The sequence below is a fragment of the Micrasema longulum genome, unplaced genomic scaffold, assembly GCF_059751315.1.
Source record: "Micrasema longulum isolate JH-2025_06_02 unplaced genomic scaffold, ASM5975131v1 h1tg001533l, whole genome shotgun sequence".
NCBI classification, from domain to species: Eukaryota; Metazoa; Arthropoda; class Insecta; order Trichoptera; family Brachycentridae; genus Micrasema; species Micrasema longulum.
In genome coordinates this window covers 404,707-428,772 of record NW_028278716.1, presented here as the reverse complement: position 1 = coordinate 428,772, position 24,066 = coordinate 404,707, and the positions used below count along the sequence as shown (strand labels likewise).

General features: G+C 32.5%; 1 protein-coding gene across 1 annotated transcript in view; it reads left to right on the top strand.

Moving 5' to 3' along the window:
• The window catches only part of LOC148274997 (beta-1,4-glucuronyltransferase 1), a 200,997-nt gene that overhangs the window by 5,412 nt on the left and 171,519 nt on the right, over positions 1 to 24,066 (top strand). Inside the window, exon 3 of the mRNA XM_088236287.1 lies at positions 15,641 to 15,809. Coding sequence (XP_088092413.1) covers positions 15,641 to 15,809 — 169 coding nt within the window. The remainder of the gene's footprint in view (positions 1 to 15,640; positions 15,810 to 24,066) is intronic.

Sequence of the window (24,066 nt, the reverse complement as noted above, 5' to 3'; positions counted from 1 at the left end):
TAAGTCTCAATTCGGAGCGGGCGTTTTAGAACCCCGGGATGGTGCCATAACAGTAGGTTCCACGGAATGAACAATAGCTTAAATATTAATAGAGGATCTCTTTGGGAAAGAAATGGCCTGCCTGCATACAGTGATACCGATAAAACTGAATTACTTTTGGTAGGGCCAACATGCCTCCAGGTGGCGCTAAAGCCTCTCATCCCTCTACTATTCCCCGTTTAATCTTCCGTGTACTAAAATATGTATACTGAACCGACTATTTTTTGTAAAAGCATTTTCCTGTTTGGTTACACGAGTCTTTATATTATTGCTTAACTCTGTAGCTGTATTGCAAAGATTTTTTTTGTTGCAAATAATATGATGGAAATCATTGTTATCGCCATTTTATAGGTTTTCTAGAACGTTACGCACACTTCTTTTAAATTTGTATATTTTTAGCGGCTAGAGTTTTTTTTTACTAAACTAAAATACGAGTCCAGCATTTTCTCATTCTATCTTTTTAGTCCAAATTGTTTGTAATTTTTTAGTTGCGAGTTATTTACAATTCGTTGAAAATGGCTCCCAAAATTGAAATATTTGATACACGAGCTAAAACGTTTCACTCGAAATAGGGCGATGACCGAAAAAAGCAATGTCGTCATTTTCCACAGAATTTAATATCACATTTGATGCAACTGTATCAGTATTGCACATGAAATCGGGATCATCGTTATGCAGGACATTCACATCATTCCTACCATGAAGAAATAAACTACAAAGGCAGCGCCTATAAAGAGACCACAGAACGCAGGTCAATTCAGTGAGCCAGTTCAGTTCACTCAGCTCCAGCATGTAGTTCAAGTGCAGTCTTCTCAACTCCTCATCGCCATTACCCTCGCGCTCCACAACACGGTGTCATACGAGTATATTTATTCAACATGCAATAAATACGCATTTAACAGCAATCTCGTGTCTTCTCTGTCAATCTCTAACTGGGGTAGGAACTCCAACCCTCTCAACTACCGAAATCCTACAAGTATAATATACCTCGGAGGATTCTATTTAAATAAATAAATGCTTTGAAATTACAATTACTGGTCATGACTGGTCATGAGAAGTCGTGGCTTTTTCATTGTAGAAATTAATACGTTGAAATTATTTTCACTAGTTTAGTCATTATCTTTGTAGACTTCTTCTTTCTTCGTATCTACTCTTCCTTTTCTGTATCGCTTTGCTTTTTAACTCTTAGTATTTGGTATAAAGTGTAAAAGTTACTATGGCGCGCGGTGCGTAGATTCTACAGAACTAAATGAATAAATTGTCGATTTTATCTTCACGTTGGATAAGGAATCTTCTGCCGAAGGTTCTGAAGTAAATGAAACACGTGACTGGTCACATCTTCTTCCGGCCTTCCGGCCTTCTGACCTTCCGAGACGACCGTATCCTTTATCAATAATTCCCTAAACGCTTCGGAAAATACAAGGGATGCGAAAATACATAAATTTCATGCAAAAGAAGTGAATGTACTCTAATTAAAAAAATAGTGCTCACAGTAAATCATTTCATTAACGCTGTGGTCCCGTGAAGAGTATCGCGGAATCCAGATCAGGAGGTCTGAGGTTCGAATCCAGCTCAACCAAAACTTTTTGCATATTTTCTAATACGGTTCGACTAAAAAAAAAATGGCGCTAAAATTGAAATATGTGGGTTCTAAAATCATAAGAACGCAAATATTTATTTTTCATAAATGCGAATCGAAATAATTGAAAAAAGATACATTTAATTTATTATATTTAGCATTGTTTTAACCTCAGAGTAATAATGCGCCAAGCTATAGAGGAGCTCAAACGTAAGAAAACCATTGTATGACTATTGGGTATTAATTTAGCTACAGTTCGCAGCAAAACAATGGGCCATACTCAGCTCGAGAATGGCCAAATGCATATTAATTTGCATTGTAAATACTTTTATACATGTACCTGTGTATTTATTATTGCAGGGTTATACCAATTTATTTTTCTATAATCCACCTATATTTATTTTATAAAACTGAAAATACAACGTGTGTTTATTTTTTATTTATTTATTCATTTTATTCACAATATACTTATGTTACATTTATTAAGACACAAATCCTAACTGCATGGAACCAAAGTCCTGTGTTGAGTTTGTTTGTTTGTCCGTCACACCTCCGAAACGGCGAGTTGTAGCGGTCTGAAATTTGGACACGTCATTTTAGATGCGATTTTAAGGTTAACATTGCTATTTTTCGAGTCAAATTTGAATCGACCTCTACTCGATAAAAACTCAAACTTTATATGGATGCTTAGTGCGGCCCTGACATATTGCTCATAATCAACTGTAATTATCAACAGTAAACATACTTTAATTTACAAATTTATCTCCTATCTAAATTGAGAAAAAATAGTGTCTGAAGTAAATTTTTTGTTATAAGGAAAGTCTTTAAGCAACATAATACACTTGTCGGGACAATAAATGCCAAAAATCAATGCTAATAATGGGAAAATATTCGAAATTAATTACCTGTGAAAACTGTCTCCTTTAACAACACCTTTGACGCTCCTACTGCTGCAACCAAACATACTGCAATTTACTTTAGTCGATTTTGATTTATTATAACGTAAATATCCAAGTTATTTACAAACAAAGCTAAGCATAGGTACAAAAGCATCCGATCGAACCGTTATGTTTATGTTGTCAAACAAAACAAAATTGTCGCCAATTTGTTGCTAAGCAACAAACCAACATCGCTTCCGTTCTATGAAACAAAGTGATAGGGCTTCTCTATAGATTCACGCATTATTACTCTGAGGTTTTAACAATGTAAAGAATTTTTTTTTAAACACCAAAGTCTCGAAGTTATTAAATGGATATCAGTTAACAGATGAGTTACGCCAGTTGCAATGTAAACATTTAAATTAGTTCGGTAGGACCGAGTGAAATTTTATTATTAAAGATCATCGTAATTATCAAAATAATTTTTAACAATGAAGAAGTTCAATGATTAAAAAAAAAATTGTTTATAAAAGGCTATCAAACTGAACAATGTAAAAAATAATTTTACGTATCGTATTATAAGCGCAATGATTTTTTTTTAATTTTGAAATTACTCTGCGAGTGACGTCATAAGTGTGTTGTCAGTGAGTTCTGCTGATTAGTGAGTTGGCTTTCCGGAAACCAGAAATCTATCTGGCGCATATCGCTTTTATAAATATTGCATGTACCGCAATGCATTGCTCTAGTGTGGTGTGTCGTGGCGCCACGAAGCAATATGCACCAGTGTCTCGATTATGAACGCTATATTCATCTGGATATATCGAGACGGTATACTTAACTTCTGTACTATCTGTATCTTAGCCCGGTATGTTCTACCTACTTGTCATATTGACATCATATGATCAAAACAAGCCAATGGAATGACCGCAAACAATTAGTCCGCGTTCCTTACGTTATTAACATTTAAAATAGTTCTCATTTTTATTTTAAATAGGCTTCCGTAATAAAAAATGCTTACTTCAATGCAATTACAAACTTCAATAAATCTCAAATAAAGCAAAAAATGCTCGCTTGAACATGAATTTTGCATGACTTTTGGAAATCACCTAGACGGTACACTTAACGATCGTTTGTATGTATCTACCGATCTGTACCTATCGACTACAAAGCCGGCTCCTATTACTTCTCGATACAAACACTCGGAAAAATAGTAAAACAGATGGAAGAAATATAATAGTCTGACGCCTAGATACTCCTTTTTTTAATAGGAGAGAACCAAGCGACATTATTTCCACATCTAGGCGTTCGTTTTATTAAAGTGACAGTTATGTCGGAATTTAATTCGACTTCAAAACTTACTTATTTCTCTCTCATATTTTTAATAGGCTTTTGAGAAAAAAATTGCCACCCTCAAAACGATAAAAAAATTTAATAGATTATAATGAAAGGAAAAATTGCTCGGTGGAACAAAATTTTTGACACTTTAAATGCGTAGATAAACGCATTGAGGGGTTCTAGACTCGTCGGTATAAAATGATGTACTTAAATCAAAACTTGATGGTGGGGGTATCGATACTATACCTTTGTAGTCGGTCGGGAGACTTTTATCTACAACTATGACGTAATACTGAAACTATGTCATTTTAGAGCGTAGATATATGTACCGTGATGTACGCTTACCCTTGATTCATATCGATCTACCTACCCAAAACTTAAAGGTGGGGAGATTGGTAGTATATCTTTATAATCGCTAGAGGGAATTTATCTTCAACTATACCGTCAAGGTTAAGGTATGACGTCTTTATCTTCCCATCATAATCGAGGCCCTGATAGCTCCCCAACACATCACGCTACGATACGACACAACAATGTAATCCTACCTTTATGATCGTTAGTTAAGACGTCTGAAAAGTAAAATATTAAGCAGTAATGAGGAATGTCAGTGCTACGGGAAATTGGATGTAAAAAATCTTACATGCGGTAAAAGTTAGAGCATTTAATTGTACCGCGAAGTTTCTCGAAAACGTATAAAAATAATAATAAAAACAATTATAATAAAAATGAAATACTTCAAACTACGCCACAAGTTCTTTGGAATGAACCAATGATAGTGTGATACGATAGATTTACGGCTTCCGGGAAACCAACTCGACAATCAGCAAAATTCTCCGGCGAGAACTTGCGACGTCACGTGCGGAGTAATTTACAAATTATAACTACTACTACTACCACTACCATCACGCCATTTCCTCGTAGGGGTAGACAGAGAGAATAGGCCCCTACACACGTCTATCCTGGCACACATTTCTAGCTTCTTTCACATTCATACATCTTGCATACATGCCCTTCGGTTCAGCCTGCTTTTGACATGACCAGACTTAAGATTTTGGTTTATCTGATCATGTGATGTCTTCCTTGGCCGTCCTCGTTCCACGTTACCGTTCATTCTTGCCATATATACCTGTTTTATCATTCTTCCGTCATCTATTCGTTCTATATGACAAAACCATCTCAGACACCCTCTCTTAATCTTATCAATTATACTTGACTCAGATTTGCACTCTCGCCTGATTTCATCTTTCGTAACCCTGTCATACGTTGATTTCCCGCACATTCATCTAAGAGATCGGATTTTGATCGCGATTATTCGGCTTTCATCTTTCCTCTACCAGTTCCATTCATAGGTGTTGGGACTTAAACACCGTTGTGCACTGCCAGTTTAGCTTCGATTGACATATTTTTATGAACAATTACTGTGCTTAGTGCGCTGTTCATTGTGTTGCCCGCATTCACTCTCCTTTCAATTTTTTTTCTAATCTTTCATCTCTTGAAAACATGCTTCCCAGATACACCAATTCTTCTACTTGTTCAAGACGATCGTTGTTAACATTTATTATGTAATCCTTAACCTCTCTTTCTCTTTCAAATACCATCACTCATGACTTACTTTCATTCATCACCAATTCGCTCTCCAGGCATACATCATACATTCCAGAGACTATTTGTTGCAAATCTTCCTTGCTGCTTGCTAAAAAAATTGCATTATCAGCGTACAACAAGCAGCTTACTGAAAAGTAGTCAATTTTTGCTTCAATACCCATATATTCTATCTCTTTCATACAATTATCCATGTATAGGTTAAACAACCATGTTAACATTACACATCCCTGTGTCACGCTTTTTGAGATCGCAAACCAAGATGTGAATCCCCCATTTACTCTTACACACGCTGAACTCTCCTCATAGAGAGATGATACTGCACGTATCAGTTTATTGCTTATTTAATATTTTTTTTTATTAATATATTTCATAAATGGTATATGTTTTTTTTATTCTATACGAATCTACTTTTATATATCTAGTAAATGTTATAACTGTAACTCTCAAAAAAAAAGACTAACTCTTGTGCTTGGAGAGTGACTTACACTGATATAGTTGTTTATTTATAAGAATTTATATAATTTGAAATATACGAGTACATGAGAAAAAAAAACTGGTAGGATATAAAAAAAAAAGACATTAATAATACATTCATACTTATTCAAATTAAATGCAGTTTTTACACTTGTTCAAAACATTTCTTTAAATTTACTTTGATTTTTTTGTTGATATATAAGATTTGATAGGTTTTAGTCCATTAGTTCATTGTTTACTCCACACTTTTCCAACACGCCTCACAATTTCATTATATCTACTTTATCATACGCTTTTTGCAAATCAACAAATGAGCAGAACAGTTTCTGACTTTTTGCCAAAAACTTCTCCGTTAGCATTCGTAGCGCAACAATTTGATTCGTGCATCCTCGTCAACTTATAAAGGCTCCTTGCACGTCCCACACTTTATCTTTCATCACTTGTCTTACTCTCTCAATTTTAATTTTATTTTCCCACACAGTTTACCGACAGAACTCAGAATACTGAATTTTAAAAACATAGCGCTGATCATACGATATATAAAAATACACAATATTTTTTTTGCTTAGTTTGATGGTGTATTAACAAACATAAAAAAAACGATTAACTTCCTCATTAGTAAATTTATTACCGTGGTGGAATAATCAAGAAGTAAATAAAATAAGAGCCACAACAATGAACTAATTAAGACTTATTAAAATAACATTATAATATCTAGTAACACTTTGTAAACGGTTCTTAATATCTAGTAACACTTTGTAAAAGGTTCTTTGGTCAAAAATAATTAAATTCAATTACTACCGCATAATTTCATTTACTTATTATTTATTTATTTTATGTTTTTAAATTTATTACTGAAAAAGTACACTTTTGCAACCATTTTATTTTAATGTTGTGTATATATTTATTCTTTATCTTGACTGTTTTTGCATAAAAAGATTTTATTTTATAACAAAGAAACCAGTCTCGAAAATATTTCGAAAGCGATAAAACCGGTCACTGGTTATACCAAATGTGTGTATTTAAGTATAACTCGTCTTTTGAATAAACACCTTGCTAGAATGAACTTTTCCGAAACTTTTAGATGTAGTTTCTGTAGTGCAGATTAAAGTTGGGCATTTCGATTTTCTACAAATAGCTATAACAGTTACCGTTTCACAAATTAAGCTGTTTCGTGAAGACGTTTAAAAAATAATAGTTTAGTGCAGTTGGCGACTTCCTCCCCCAAAAAAATCTCACTTGAAGTACTATGAGTAAGTATAAGTAAAATATGTTTTCTGGCTTCCCATTTCACTTAGCGAATTGAATAAAATTATGATATGAATAAAAATAAAATATTAAAAATATGAAGGTTTTTACCACTGCTTAATTTTAGATAATTAAGAAAACAAAATTTACTAATTTTCCAAATCAATTTTTAATTTTTAAAATCATTTAATGCATTTTATGGGAAACTTATTTTATGGAGTAAAATTAATATTTTTTTAAATTAAAACGTATATTAAATGAAAATAAAGCCCCTTTAACCCACAAAAAGTCATTTAATTTTTACCTATAATTATGGTTTATGCGCATTATATGTATTTAATTATTAACTATTTAACATTTATAATAAACAACCCACACTTAATTGTATAAACAAGAGATTTTCAATGTAAAATAAACATGGAAATTGGACGAGCTTTTTTACTTTATGTAGCTTAAACTCAAATTAAGTCATTTGGTAAACTTAGCATTCCTTTTATACAAACGGCAGAGTGGCGTTTTAAAGAAATTGTCCGCTTAAGTGCCTTATTGCTGTATGCAAATTCCGATTATATTGTATTGAGTTGGGATGGATGGGTCAAAAAAGTAAAAATTAACACTCTAGTAATATGGGTTTCTTTGAGCATGTTATTTAAAATGGTGAAGTTTTCTCCATTTTTTAAAAATGTTTCAAAGGTTACAACTAGTTATGACACTGTTTTAGTTTAATTTGCGTCTCTCTTGTTGAAACACCTTCAGTTTTTGTGTTATTTTATAACGGTAACGACTAACGACTTCGTGCTATTTAAAATTCGAATTTTAAGATACATGGACAAGGTCACTGGACTGCGCGGGTGTGGGGTGGGTTCAGACGGGCCGGGAGATTTCATGCGTATATGTGTATCTTTTTTGAGAGATTTTTCACAGGTCACAGTCATGATGTCAAGAGCACCGTAAAGAAAAAAAGGCACTGTTCCTGTTTTTTATTAATAAATTGCAATGAACTTCCAACCAGAATTATCACAAACAAACTTGAATGTTTAAAAAAGTTTAATATGTTTTTCCTAATCTACCCTGAAAACATAAATATAAATTCCATCATAAAAGTTTTACGTCTCTACGCTTCGTGTTTTATTAATAATTCGTTTATTGATAATCGTTAGCATTAGAACTCAGTAAAACATCTACCCTTTAATATCATATTTCTTGATTTGTGAGGGGAGGAAGTCACCCCCTCCCAGGGGAGTTTGAATATATCACCAAGAATAGGCATTACGCGGTGCTTAACGAGAAATAAAATGACAAATGTGGCGCTACTAACAAATATCTTTATTTTTTTGTTTACATACGAACTATGTTCTATGATGCAGCCGACTGCGTGGGGTAGAGATAACCATGTTATTTTCTCTGCAATCTCTCAATCTAGCGGCAATTTTTATAATATTATTTCATCTACTCGCGAAAAGTTAACGAGAGTTCTTTTTTTAAAAAATCTTTTTTTTCGTATTTAGGAAGCAGACATTTTTATCTGGAGGCAATTATTCTCGGACAATCCTTAAATTATTTGGCGCCTTTTTGGTATATTTTTGCATTTTGTTTTACGCGATAAATTCTTCAGGTTACAGATTTAAGTTTGTCCACGTAAAATAATACTTTTACTTAAACTTAAAACAACTATTTCAATATTTGCTGGGTGCAACTAAACTGTTGGGTATTGTCCATAATGGTCATTACATTGGTAATCTAGTCGCGGCGTATTAGCATATATTATAACTATTATAGTTGGATAATTAATATAGCGCTATATTTGTGAAAATCACCTCAAGGGTGCTGTACAGTAAACAAATATCCCAGCACGTTTTGCAGCTACAGAGTGAATGAACGATTGGGTTTCTAGTTCCTCGTTTCCAATTATGATATATTTAAATTTTAACATATAAGAGCTAGATAACAGTGCTTACTACAAATTACCACAGAGAGATCACGACAGAGTGATGATTACTACAGAGCGCATGGACAGTATGAAATAAATCTAGCCCCCACTTAACATTTGTATCAAGTATTAACATAATTTGTTCCCGTTTTTTCCCAAATTTAAAAAATAAGCACCAAAAATAAAGCGAAATGATAAAGGCTACGCGTCATACGAAATAATATTTTCTGCTCCCCAAGATATTGTGTTTGCTTTTACGTTACATGTATTGTTTTATTTTACGACAAGTCTTCAAAATGGAATGTCAAGGAGATGAAAGAGAGCATTTTCGATACCCCTTTCTATTCGCGTTCAATAAGGGAATAAAGCTGCTAACGATATTTGCGCAGTGTACGGCGAAGATGCTATGAATTATCGACTAATTTGTTGTAAAATAATGAAGAAGAATTGACGAATTTTTTGAAAATTATTTTTCCTTGCGTGCTCTTATTCTCTTCGCTTAGGAAAAAGGACAGAGCTTATGTTAACACCCAATAATATAAAAGGCAAGATGCGTACGCTTTTGACACCGTGCAACATTATTCCTGGGACAATAAAATATGTTAGTGAAAAAACCAAATAAACCTCAGAGTAATAATGCTGATCGCGCCACTAGCCCGTTAGCAGATGAACGCTCAAAATTGCTGGTTCGCGGGATGCGTTATCCTTTATTCACTTTGCTACAGAACCCTAAATACAATGACTGCAATACCTACCTTATTCTGGGTTCTGGCACCTTTATTGCTAGTACTTCTATCGCGGGGCAGTCAGGATCAGATCCGATCTTGTTGTCAGGAAGTGGATTTAATTGTTATTGATCGCAAAATATCTTCTTTGCGATCGCGGTGAGAAAATAAGAAATCACATGTACACACGCCCAGTTCAGTTGTTGTTCTGATGCCGGAACAATATAGGTACCCACTGTAGGCAAAATGCAACATCTTAACCAGGGTCCCGTAGGTGGTAAATAAATCCGAACGCCTCATCCTAGCAAATGTGCTATATTTATATGGTAGATATGTGCACATGGATTCAATGTGGCGTAACCAAATGCGCATGCTATAGAGCAGCCCAAACGTAGAAAAACCATTCTATGATTATTAAGTATTGAGTAAGCTACAGTTCGTAGCAAAACGACGGACTATACTCAGGTCCAGAATTGCCAAATCGATATTAATTTGGATTGTAATTACTTTTAAAGATGTACACCGTTGACTCTCCTACTGCTGCAACCAAACATACTGCAATTCACCATTGTTGTTTTTTATTTATTGTATCGAGTAAATATCCAAGTTATTTACAAACAAAGCCAAGCGCACTGACGAAAGCGTCCTCAACGCGTCTGTTGTCAAATAAAACAAAATAATCGCCAGCAGAGTGAAGTTGTCGCTAACCAAAAATATGTAACGATTTTCTTCTATGCAAAATTATTACTCTGAGAATTAAACTAATATGACGCGTCGATGCTATCGAGAATCCAACCTGGAACCTCAGGTGTACTAGGGAAATACACCAGCCAGTAAAACAGGAGTCAAACTAATCTCCACTCAATTTTCCTCAATAATTTATCAATTCAATTGTACCAATTTATGTAAGTTATGTTTCGTCAAAAAATAAAATGGTTTTGGTAGTCGTGTCTGGGCGGAGGAGAATACAGCTCCTGTGAAATAGAACCAGAACCCTGGACAAGTACTCGATGGCTGCTCTCGTAGTTTTGTGGTTTGTGCATTCGCTTTCTATGCTCGAGTTTCCAGGTTCGATTCCTGGAAGAGCGGATGTAAAATATTGGATTTAAAGTTAGTTCTAAATTGCAGTATTTCGCTGTTCCTAGACTGGCACTTGAATCGTAATACTGATCACCATGTCCAAATGTAACAGATGATCGAGATACGTTGCAGTAGGTATGAAAATTATATAAATTGTTTCCTTCGGCGCGGGACCCCAGTGATGGAACTTTATCTTTCCACTTTTGAATGCCCAAAAACCATAGCAAAAATTTTATTAAAAAGTCTAGAACTTACCCTTCAAATTAAATTTTCAAAGAACTAGATATACTTTTAATTGATGACATCTTTAAAAAAGCATCTAAAATACAAACATTCAAAGAAAAAAATCCCATTAACTTTCAAAATTCTAGATTCCCAAGTAATTTAACTTTACACAGATGTAATACAACTGCAGCTATAAATTATTATTCATTTGTTGGGAAAAAAAAACTTAAATAATCTTCCAGAAATAAATATTTGAATCATTGGCAAATATAAAAACATTTCAATCAAAATAAAAAAAAACACATGAGACCCACCCTATCCTGAACTTCATACAGTAAAAAATTGTGTATCTTTTAGAATATAGTAACTTATTTTAGGGAATCTGTTTTAGAAAGTAAATATATATATAAAAAAATAAAAATTAACGTAATATAAACTCCCTCTCTAAACACGAGTTTTTACTCTATTAGAGAGGTAGATACGTTATTATTATTAATTATGTATATGCAAACCATTTGTAATTTTAATAATGTAAATAAAAAAAACGTCTATTAAAATTTTTAAAAAATCATTCCAAAAAAGTGCAGTGCCTTATGCACCACTTGGTGTGAACAGCGGAATGGTGATGATTAAGTTGTTTTTATCATCTTAAAGTTTTTAAGCAATTATTGTCAGATCAATTTTGACATTATAATGAGAATATTAATTTCATGAAGGTAATAACCCTTTAAATGTCGGTGTCCAAGTAGTAAAATATAACATTGTAAAGTTGGAAATGTATGTAAGTTCACTTTGCTTCCTTATATAGGTAAAGTTACTTCTTAAACCTCAATTTTCACATACAAGTGAGGAAGTTTTTACCTCCCATGGTACTAAGTGTATATCAACATACATTATAATATATGTGTTTATGGGTGGTGAAAGCTCTTACGTGTCTAAATTTAAGAAAAAGACCCTTGTAAATGTTGAGCATTAAATTCAAATTTACCTTCGCCAATATTTTTCCTAGGACCCCTCCTCTCACAAGTTGCTCAAAAGCTTGCTTCAAATTTCGTTCCCTTATCACATTTGTTTATATACCTTGAGATACTCTTATACGGTAGGCTTTATTATTTGCTCAAATCCTTGTTTATTGCATCCAGCAAGAGAGGGCGCCTTTTGTTTTATTGGCTGGATGGTATCCTGGCGAGGAGGGATTCTCCTTACAATCTTAATATGCAAACTCGGGTGGGCTTTTTAATAACCTAAGTTTTTTATTTGAAAATTTTCATGTTCAGCAAGCTGAGATGAGTGAAAAATCTAGAGAAATATAATTTCATTTTAATGGTAGTTTTAGTTCCGTGATTTTTAAAATGAAAATTACTGGCAGTCGAAATGCGATCTCTTAGACAAATGTGTAAGAAAGCAATGTATGAAACGAATGAAGAAATCAGGCAAGATTGTAAATCTGAGTCAGGTATAATTGATAAATTAACAATAGGTCTTTGAGATGTTTTGGTCATACATAATGAATGGATGACGAAAAAATGGTAAAACGGGCATTTTTGACGAAAATTACCGGTAACGTGGAACGAGGAAAAAATCTTAAGCCTGGTCATGTCAAAAGCAGGCAGAACTGAAGGACTGTATGACAAGATATATGAATGTGGAAGAAGCTAGGAATGTATGCCCGGATAGATAGATAGATAATGTGTTCTAGTCTATTTACCTCTGCCTTCCCCTACTGGGCAATGACGTGATGGTAGTAGTAGAAAATGACTGAAAATCGTGGTGAATTAATGTAAGGATTATTAATAGCATGAAAATGGAAAAAAACTTAAAAATAGTTTTATATTGTTTAATGTTACCGGTATTTCAGCTGATATCAAAAAGCATTATTTTTTTAAATTCGACTTTCTTATAACATTTCAATATATTTTCACGCTAAGGGTTCATCACATTATTGTGTCAGGTTATTGTTACTTGTTTTTTTATTTCCTTTATCATTTGTATTTATGTGAAACTTAAATTATTTTTTCTATTTAAAAATTACATCATGTTATTATTTAAAATACTTACGTAAATACTTTTTTTTTTCAAGACCTTGTTTTTTGTATTTATTGAGTGTAATTTTGTAAATATCTTTGTGGTTTTTACCCTTTATATTGTTTTGTGTAAGTGGGAAGGTGTGAGTATATTGTGTTACTTGTATTTTGTAAAAGGTCTGAAAAAGGAAAACAATGTATTTATGACGCTTTTACAATTTTCAATTTCCAATTCAAATATTTTATTTGTTATTTCAAATAACAAAGAGGGTAGTTTCAACTATGTACATATCTTGTACATAAATTGTAGGCCTTCTGAAAGAGCGAACAGCAATCATTTTCTGGTAAGTAGGAAAACATGTGCATATTTGATATATGTATATACAGAAAGAACAAACGGAATTGAAAATTCTCTTTTTTTATTCACAACTTCATTTGTGTTGGGAGAGGCAAAGTCGGAGGCGGACAATTTCTAAGAACATTTTTTAGAATCGCAAATTCCGACCTGTCCCGACCTCCAAAAAGCTTGACAAAATGTTTTCGTGAATAGTAAATAAGGGAAGGAACCCACAAAGCCCTCGTGGGTTTAAAGTGTGGGTATAAAGATGAGCTTATGTAACACGTGATTTAGCGACGTACATTTTTTTATATTTATTCCGACATTTATGTTCCCCATCCAGCATAAATCTTTGGCCAGGTTTTATTGCTTTCGTTATAAATAAATAATATTTTATTTGATGCGGAAATTGTTATTGATATGTGGATTAGTACGCAGCGACTAGCGGTCCCCTTTTTATGGTTAATTGACCAATGATCGCATCGGCATGACTCGGAAAAAATGACTCACATACATTACTCTTCCTGTATGTTTGTTACAAAAAGCGCTGGTGAAACTTAACGGCATGGAATGTTCCAGAGTAAATTCTGCTTTGAAATAAGTAGCCGAAAGGCATAACTTTTAGTAAATATTATTATTATCTCGAGTTTTCAGTCGGTTGCTCTTGTAAACTTAATTTATGAGACTACGATAAAAATATGGAATCTTTACAGTCGTCGAGTAATCTAAATGTCAAATACGGGGTTTTCAGCTCCATTTTATTCTGAATTTTAGACAGAATACGTCGCGATTCGGGTGTTTTTAATCTATAGATACCTTATTTATGTGCAAAATAACAAACTAAATAAAAAAAATATGTGTAAAAAGTACTTGAACTGTGAACATTGGAATAAATAAAATAACTAGAATACGCTGAGTTTTATGTTATTTTGATGATTTACTGTTCAAATTGGTAAATTAAGCTACATAACTTCACGAATAATTTCAAAATTAAATCCTATTATAAAAGCTGATTAATTTTAACTGTTACCAATAATACTAATTAAACACTAAACCCTGTAAATATTAAAATCAGTGGTAAGTAATACTGGATGAATATAAGTCAAAATCAAATATTTTCGTAATAGGGTAAGAAAGTGTATTACCGGTTACCTAAGGAAAAACTAGAATACAATATGTATTAATAAACATTTCTTTAGTATATTCTGATGAAAAAAATCCATTATTCATCTAACATCACTTTAATTGAGATGAATTCTATAGTAATATTGGAATAATCATTTGGGTTAAAGGGATTCTTGCAGATAAACAATTTTTCTGATCGAAAAGCTGAACGCACCAGTCTTAACAGAGTAACAGCTTTCAATAATGTAGTCTGATAAAAAAAGTAAGGAAATTATCGATTTACTTAATTTTACTGATTGCCGATTGCCTTCACAAAGAAGAATTCGGGTTATTTTACAAATTGTTAGAAAAATTGATTGACAAACACAAATTCGTTTCCAGAAATATCCAGAAATACATAATTCGAGACTAAATTCTCTTCCGTACAAAATCCGGGAAAAATATAGCTGAAATGGGCTAAAACGGTATTTAAAACAAAATTAGTGAAAAATAATACAGGATGTACTCGTATATAAGTTTTTGTAGTACCTACGGTGTAAACAACGTATTATACAGAATAACAATGAATGAACAAAAATAATAAAGGATTTCTACATTCTTTAAATAAACTTACAACATTAAAAAAAAATAATGACATATTTTTTAATCTTTATAAATGTTTTACGTGTAATTATTTCCTACATACGAATCACACTTTATAAAAACCAAACATATATCTCAAATAAAAAAATACAAATATATTCATGCAATAATCATGTTCTCCAGGGTAGGAATAACAATAAATAAGTTTATCCCACCGGTTACAGACTTTGTATTCCTTGCACATACAGCAAACATATTTTTTCTTTACTTATAGTCCTGATTACATGTATCCTATTTACGGTAATTATGTAGGTATATTGTAAAAATTTCTGCACCATTACAATGTCCTTATTGTGTACAGTGATATTCCATGTTATGTTGATAGGTTCCTACATATAAAATAATGTTGGAAAAATCATGTTAAAACAAATTAAGCAAATTTGTGGTTTTTCAGATGGCAATCGACAGGCGGTCCGGGAGGCTTACCGGAAAGCGGCCAGACCCACATAAGCCACATCGTTACAAACTTCGAGTTCCTGTACGAACCGTTTTACGTGGCGCCCGACACGGTGCCTCAGCATGACGAGAGATTCGTCGGTTACGGTTACACGAGGAATACACAGGTAAGTTCTGACGGGAAATGTTTACTTTGAAAATTGTGTTAAAGGTAAGGATATTTAAATAAAACAGATATGATGTAGGAAATCCTCCAATAATAACGAAAATAACCCTGAAGATTATGGTCATCCTCCTATGTAGGAAGGTACTTCGTAATATTAAGTTTACTTGTCCCGATACACAAGTGTAAATTTTATGTTAAATTAATTAAAAGAACTAACATATAAGCCAATAATATTTAACAATACGATTTTTTTGAAACCAACAGAGTCCTAGAAATAAAAAATACAAAAAGAATAACAACAAATAACAAGACCAATTATAGGTTTTATAAAGGAACAAAAATATAAAGAAAAAAAGTACAGTTTGCTAGGGGTGAAAGGAAGTGGAATGGGAAAATAGGGAAGGAAGAGAAGAAGAAGAAATAGTAAGTAAATATAAAACGATGAAAAAAGAAATAAAAATGCATATAAATGTACGCATACAAAATACATCCATATACATATACACACGCATCACTTACACGTAACCGATGAAGATACTTGAATATTCACATTTTCCTAAAAAATAAATTGATTTAACTTTATAGGTAGTAAAATGTAACTGTAAATTTATATGTATAATAAATTTACTATGCTTACCGAAATAAGAACATGACTTTCTTTGTCAAGGCGTAATAATAAAAAAGTTTTTTTAAGCCTTGACAAAGGATCAGTCATGTTTTGAAACTGGTAAGCATATTATTTAAAAAAAAAGATTATTCACAAACTAAATACGCAGTTATAATATGATTTAACTGGGAAATTCACAAAATTGCTGCTTCGAATATACATTTTAATACTATTATTATTATTATTATGTTCCTCTGTTAAATTCCTAGGCATTCAAATACCAAGACTGATGCTATTAATATATGTACATATATTGGTGGACGTACATATACGAGTTTTATTGTTCCACAAAATAATTAATGAATTTCGCTCCGGAAATAAGTTTAAATTGACCTTCATAAGTATTAAAAGTAAAACTTGAACATCTACAACCAGTATTAACCGTTTTAATGCCAGTCAAATCCAACAGATTTTGGAAAAGAAGAATACCGTTAACAGGGATAAGTTCTGCTAGTGGATATCACGTGAAATAAAAAGGAGAATGATCTCTCTATTAATTTAAGGCAAAGTGTTATATTGGCAGAAATCCGTATTCTAGATATTTAATTTTCAATGTTCATGTTCCACTACCATGCGTGAAATAAATCCCTTGTGGCACCTAAATTAAGATATAGAGATTTTGGTCTTATTTATGTTTTCATTGTTTATTTATTATTTACTTTTAAGACTGAAAAAGCACACATAAAAATAAAACTCTAATTACTTTTTAATATTTTTATAAAATACATTATTAACTGCCTTAGAACGGGAAAGCTATCCCTAGTTAGGCAGTTTATATGAACCACCAGCAAAAGTAAAAAACACATATGTATACCTTTTCTACTCAATTAATTTGTTGTTCAAAAAATTCATTGTAAATTGCTGTAATAAATATGTAAAAAAAATAAATTAATCACACCATAATTTTCAATGTCTAACTACAAAATCTGGAAACATGTAATCTGAGATGGCATGTTCTATAAACAGCATGTGTTATGTAAAATGTATTTGATTTATTCCCCTGAACATGCTTCGTGTGTAGTAAAAAAACCTACTGTTAACGATGAACAAAGATGCGTACACGTGTAGGTACAGTGCTATATTATTGTACATAGCCGACATATCTTTTATTACGCAGATACATGACAAGGATTCGCCATCTTGCGGAACCCACGCATATTAAATACTTCTTTTAAATGGAATACCTTGCCTTACAGAGAACCCTCAAGTTGGCCTTATTTTTAGATTTTTCCTTTTTATTAGTTGTTTGTTTGAATGGTTTCAACTGACTGATGAAATTAATTGCGTGGAGATATTTTGGCCTCGTAGTGTAGTGGTTGGTGCGTTCACCTGGTGAAATATTTGTTTTATTGGTGGTTTAATAATGGGTAAAAATAATTTTATTCTAGTTAAGACTGAATGGTGCAGAGCAAATTTTATAAAATAAAAAACGTTATTTTTTTGACAATTTAAACCACTGGTATAAAAAATAAAGCAAAAAAGTTTCTAAAAATAAGACAAATTAATTTAAACAATATTAGAGCAATCAACAATACATTATATAAAATTCATAAAAAGTAATATAATAAAAATGAAATAACAGTGCAATATTTCATTGCCCAGGACTAGTCCCTGAAGCGTAAGACTAATCTCTTTACTTTCATGTAACAAACGATCGAGATACGCTGCATTTGGAAGCATAATCTGTTTATGATGATAATGATTTTACGTAAAACAAATTCGTTGTTAAAATATTTAAAATAGAAAATCAATAGTACTTCATATATTAATTTATATATTTATAAATTATGTCCGAATCTTTGGAAACAAGTATCTTCTGGTTCACATAGAAAATGTAATTAATTTGAAAATATGGAAACCTGATTTCAAACACCCAATAACATCTAAATAATTAACATATTACAACAGAGATGAAGAACATTTAAGAGAAGGTAATATAGAAGTCCAGGCATCTACAGGGCTTATGACCTGAATGTTACACAGTGTGAATGTAATATAGAAGTCCAGGCATCTACAGGGCTTCTGACCTGTCAATCGCTGGTTTAAGTGGCCACTTTACACACTGTGTAACATTCAGGTCATAAGCCCTGTAGATGCCTGGACTTCTATATTACCTTCTCTTAAATGTTCTTCATCTCTGTTGTAATATGTTAATATAAACAGCTCCCCAGGAAGTTGAATCCAGTCCTTGTCTACAAAAATTTGGACAAACTCAAAATATTGTTGATAAATCCACCTGGTCCATGAAGAAGTATAGAAATTAAAAAAAATATCATTTTCAGGCGTTGCCTAGTATGTAGGTGAAATAATTCAATTAGACGAATCTCACCCGCATAAATCAAGGTTTCAGCTCTTTAACTTCACAAACATCAACAGATGAAACAATTGAAGGAAAATAGATGTTAAAATATGGGCAGAATGGTGAATGTTACACAGTTTGTAAAGTGGCCACTTGAACCAGCGATTGACAGGCCATATTGCCTAGACTTCTATATTACCTTCTCTTAAATGTTCTTTATCTCTGTTGTAATATGTTAATATAAATAGTTCCCCAGGGAGTTGAATCCAGTCCTTGTCTACAAAATTTTGGAAAAACTCAAAATATTGTTGACATCTTAAGACGTTGACTGCTGGGATAAATACAGTAAGTACATTCTCCTTCCTAGTCAGTCCTTCATCACTGAGGATCGTGACCACCATGTGGTGCCTCGAGTCTGCAGTGCTCCTCTTGTCTCGGCACCCCGCATTTCTGGGCCGAGCTGCCTCGAACGAAGTGCTTGTTGCAGTTTTTATCGTGTCCGACCAGCGCGTGAGAGATCTTCCTCGTCTTCTTCTTCCCTTTACGCTGTCGGCCACAACAAGCTTCTCCGGGCAATCTTCCTCTCTCCTCGCGAGCTGACCGAAATATCGAGGAACGCGTCTGAGACATATGGTCGAGGGTCTGTCCGTCAGCTTCAGTTGAAGAATTTAGGCGTTATAATAAAATAGCAATAATAGATTATCGCAATGTATATTTAAATTAATTTAATTTGTTCTTTAGGGGTTCTTTACAATTGATGAAATGTGTGTTTTACAAAGCAAACAAATTGCACCGTTTGAAATTGGACTATTTGCTGTCAGAATGTAAAGCAAACTAAATGAAATTTTATTTATTCACATTTCAATTACACAGATTCCATTCACCAGGTTAACTTAACATCTTTGTTTTATTAACGATTGAGTTTCGAACTTTTCAATGTACGTGTTTTGATGGAACTTTTCCAAATTGATTTGTCAGAATATTTGAACTGATAATGAAACGACCAGTAATCCCAAATTATGAAAAAATCTCTGATAGATGACCTCTCGAATAATTCATTGTTTGTTTAAATTGCTTTCCGGCTGCCGTCATTAATTTTTGTTTATCTTTCATTCGTTATGGAAGCGATAAACACGAATTTCTACTCTTTTTTTGAAAATAAAATTTTGTTAAAATCTGTTTATCCGCGTGTACTTTGTTAAAGTAATAGATTCTCACGTTCAATATCAAAAAGAGACCACTCTTAACTACGATGTAAACTGTAAAATAGGTTGGAGTAATTTCAAGTACAAATCATGACTAATTTTCACCAGTCTGGTTTTGGTTGGTTAGAAGATATTCCTTTTAGCAATAGGCCCGCTAAAGTCAATGACGTATAATATAATAGGCACGTTATAAGCGCGAAGAAAATGTCATTTAAATTCGTTGGTAATTGCCTTCTGTGCCTTCTTTCTGATGCTTCGCAGAAATATGTCGTGTGTGATGAAAAAATGCTATAATTGCGCTACAATTGTGAAAAGCAAAACATATATATATATCGTTTTATTCGTATAAGCAATCCAATTTTAGGAATAAGTAAAAAAACTACATTAGTATTAGTTATGTTTTTAAGTACATTTTTCAAAATTTTGACAGCCATCTATGGTAATTTAAAAAAATATATTTAACTTTTTGTTCAAAATATTAATTGTACAGTGGCTCTTCCAACCAACTAATACAAAAATGTTTTGTTTTTATAATTTAAGTTTCAAAACATATTGCATCAAAATAAAAAAGCTAAAGATTCGAAGTATACAAAAATAGCAATAATTGTATTTGTATATAAATTACCCTGAATCAATACTATTACTCAATGGGAAAACGAATAAAGAGGAAAGGAGGAGAGATTAAGGAAGAGAAAGGAGATGTATCTTCAGACGTGATTTGAACACTTTGCACTTTGTCTATGCACTTTGTAGCTGCACGACGATTAGCAATCTAGTTTCAATGGGTAATGTTGTCAATCATCAAATATCTCAATTTAGTAAATGGGGTCTAGAATTTTAACAGTTTATGCGCTTAGTAGCTGCAAGACTTGTTGTAATCTAACTTCTATTTTTTAAAAAAATATTTTTTTATTTCGTTTTTAAAATATCACTAAAACAGAAATACTGTAGTAACATATTTGAAAGTGGATGGGAGATGATTCTACATTTGAGCCGCATGGACACTATATGAGTTAGAAAAAAAAGAGGAAAGAGGTAATGAGTTATACAGAAATAAATATAAACTGAGGGAATGTAGGTACATATTTGTACATTTTTTTCTCATTCGAATGATGGCATGTGTATCCTTAGTGAGCAATATCTTTTTTTTTTAAATTGTCGAGGGCAACGCAATATTTGCTATTAAAGGTGTAAAAAAAAACTGAAACAGTTGTTTTAAAACAGCTATTATTCCTAACTAGATAAAACAGTTCTACAAAAAAAATACTTAAATTTTAAACTGTTATTTCTTTGGAAATAGCCGAAACCGTTTTTTTACTGTTACTGCAAAGAAAAAAACTATTAACGATATTAAATTCAGTTTTGAGAGCTGTATGGCAAAACTGTGGCCACCCCTCCCATAGTAAAAAACTAGTCAGGGTACGTCAAACTTTTGTGTACCCTGACTAGTTGTTTATATAACAGTTTAGAGTAGCGTGGCCCGTAACAAGTAAGTGGTTAATTAATTTTTTTGAAACGGTTCCAGCAGTTGCTTGTACTAGATTTATTGCCTACGTTGCTCTAAACTGTCATTTAGAAATAGTTTCACCAAACAGTAACTGTTACAGTTTCTCTTTTTAAATAACCGAAACGCTCATCCCTTTTTGCTATATCTTCGATGTAGTTATTCTAGTAATAACACCTTTATTTATTATACGTCAGAGTCTAGTCTAAGTGCATTTATTTACAAGTTTAAGGCTCATTTCAGAGTCCTAACTTGCCAGATATTAGTGACAGCGGCCGCAAAGGCAAGACTGCTAATAGTATGGCTTTATTTTTGTGGTATGCCAACTTGAGTATCTTATATTTAGTCGCACATAACATACATACTTTCTCTTTGCGCTACACCCCTGCCCAATCCTACGCTACGTTTAACAAAGCTCTCTATAATTGACAATAGATTCTCGAAGTCGGGTGTAACGTTTTTCTACGCTGGAATCACCTCTAATAACCGGATGGTGACGTTAATTGAGTGTAGCACTCGATGGTTAAGTCGCTCACCCGTGGAATATACGCGAGCCTTAAAAGCTTTCATCAGACGTACAGTGAATGGATGACAACTGGCGTTGACGTCTTAATACCTGCCTCCTCGGCGCGGCGAGGGGAGTTTCCTGGCGGGTGAATAGTTGCTCTAATGTTCTCGGCTTTGGAAAGCGCTTAATAAAGGGAATGCCACAATGTTCCCTGAAAAATGCTGTAAGAAGCGTGGCTTGCTGATAAACCCGCGGAAGATTATTCTGACATCAAATTTGCACATCAGTGATTCAATTTACTATCTTAACTACGGAGTATTTGTATTATCTCCAAATTTCTTTTGCTATCGCAACATCCCGTTACAATTATTTGAATTAGTTTATTTTACAATAACACTGACAATAATTGACATCCTTTTATAATTATCAATATAAACAACGCCTTAACATTTCGAATAAGGAAGAAAACATACATGTTTACAATGATATAATAATTTTCAATTGATTTTATGCTAAATATTTATTTTAAATTATATTTAGTCGGGTTGTGGTCACGTGGCTAGTGTTGCGGACTCACGGGCCGGAGGTCCGAGGATCAAACCCCAGTCTACCCCAACTTGATTTCCATTTTCTAATAGTGAGTTATTAACAACTCGATGAAAATGACCACCAAAATTTAAATATTAGGGTAAATTATAAGAACGCTAATATTTCATAATTTTTATGTTTTTTTTTTCATTATGTATTTTTGTTTAATTTAATTTAGTATGTACTATTATTTGGCATATGATTTATTGATCCTATTTCTTATATTTCTTACTATAGTATTGAGTGAGTTTCTAGAATACATATCTCAATTATCATTTCAAGTATGCTTTTATGTATATTTTTTTTCTGTTGATTTAAATGATGCTCTTATTTTTTTTTTTTAATACTACTATATTTTACTATTATTTTGTTGATTTTATTGATACCACTTTCTTGTATATTTGATTATCTGTGATTCTTAATTTGTATAATTTTATATTTTTAAAATTATTTCTGATTATCTTTTTTGCATTGTATTCTTTGGAATTGGATTATTTATTACATTTACCTTTTTTTCTAGATTGTTATTCTATGTCATAACAATTTGATCTATTTAATTTTACTATGTATTTTTATTGTTATTTATTGTGGCTTGACACGGGCATAGCCTAAAAAGCCTTAATAAGTTCATAAGTGTTTAATTTTGTAATTTTGAATAAATAAATAAATTTCTTAAAAAAAATAAAAAAACACCACGTGATTCGTATTTTGTGTAATTTTTTTTAAGAAACAAGATATTTGTATTTGTATTTTTTACTCTTTTACATTACTATTACATTTATATCTTTATATAATCACTTTGTAAAGAGCCCTTGAGGTATTATATTACGAAAATGGCGCTATGTAAGTTATCCATAATAATAATTATTATTATTATTTACTTAAATATTAGAACTTTGGGGCCATTTTTACGAGTTTGAAATAACTCGCTATGAGAAAATAGAAATCCAATCAGGTCAGAGTGTGGTTCGAACCTCGGACCTCTGATCCAAGAGTCCGCAACCCTAACCACGGGATAACAACTCGATTATTTTTTCAATTGAGTTTTACCAAACTAGTGGTATTTGAATATTCTAATTGTACATAGTTTGAATAACATTTAACACACTGTGTGCATAAAATCCCTCAAGTCACTGTGTGGTTCCCCTGAGGTGACTTTAGGTTAACTTTAGGTAACCCGAGGTTAGTAAATGATCGCCTGATAACCACTGCCTCTTTTCATCTTATTTTTATTATATGTGTGTCTTGTTTAGTGATCATAATTAGATTAGATTACACCTCTTTCTCTCAAATCAATGTTTTAAGTACGATTGTCTCAGGGTACTCGATATTTTGTCATTTTTACAAAATATTGAATTTCTTATTATCTAATATACTCAATTATGTGTTTTTTTTTCTTAAGTCTTAAGATTGACTTGAAGATTATAAAAATGTGGTAATACTCGTATTCGTAGTAGTTGCGGAGATTAAGTGCTATTTGCAATACC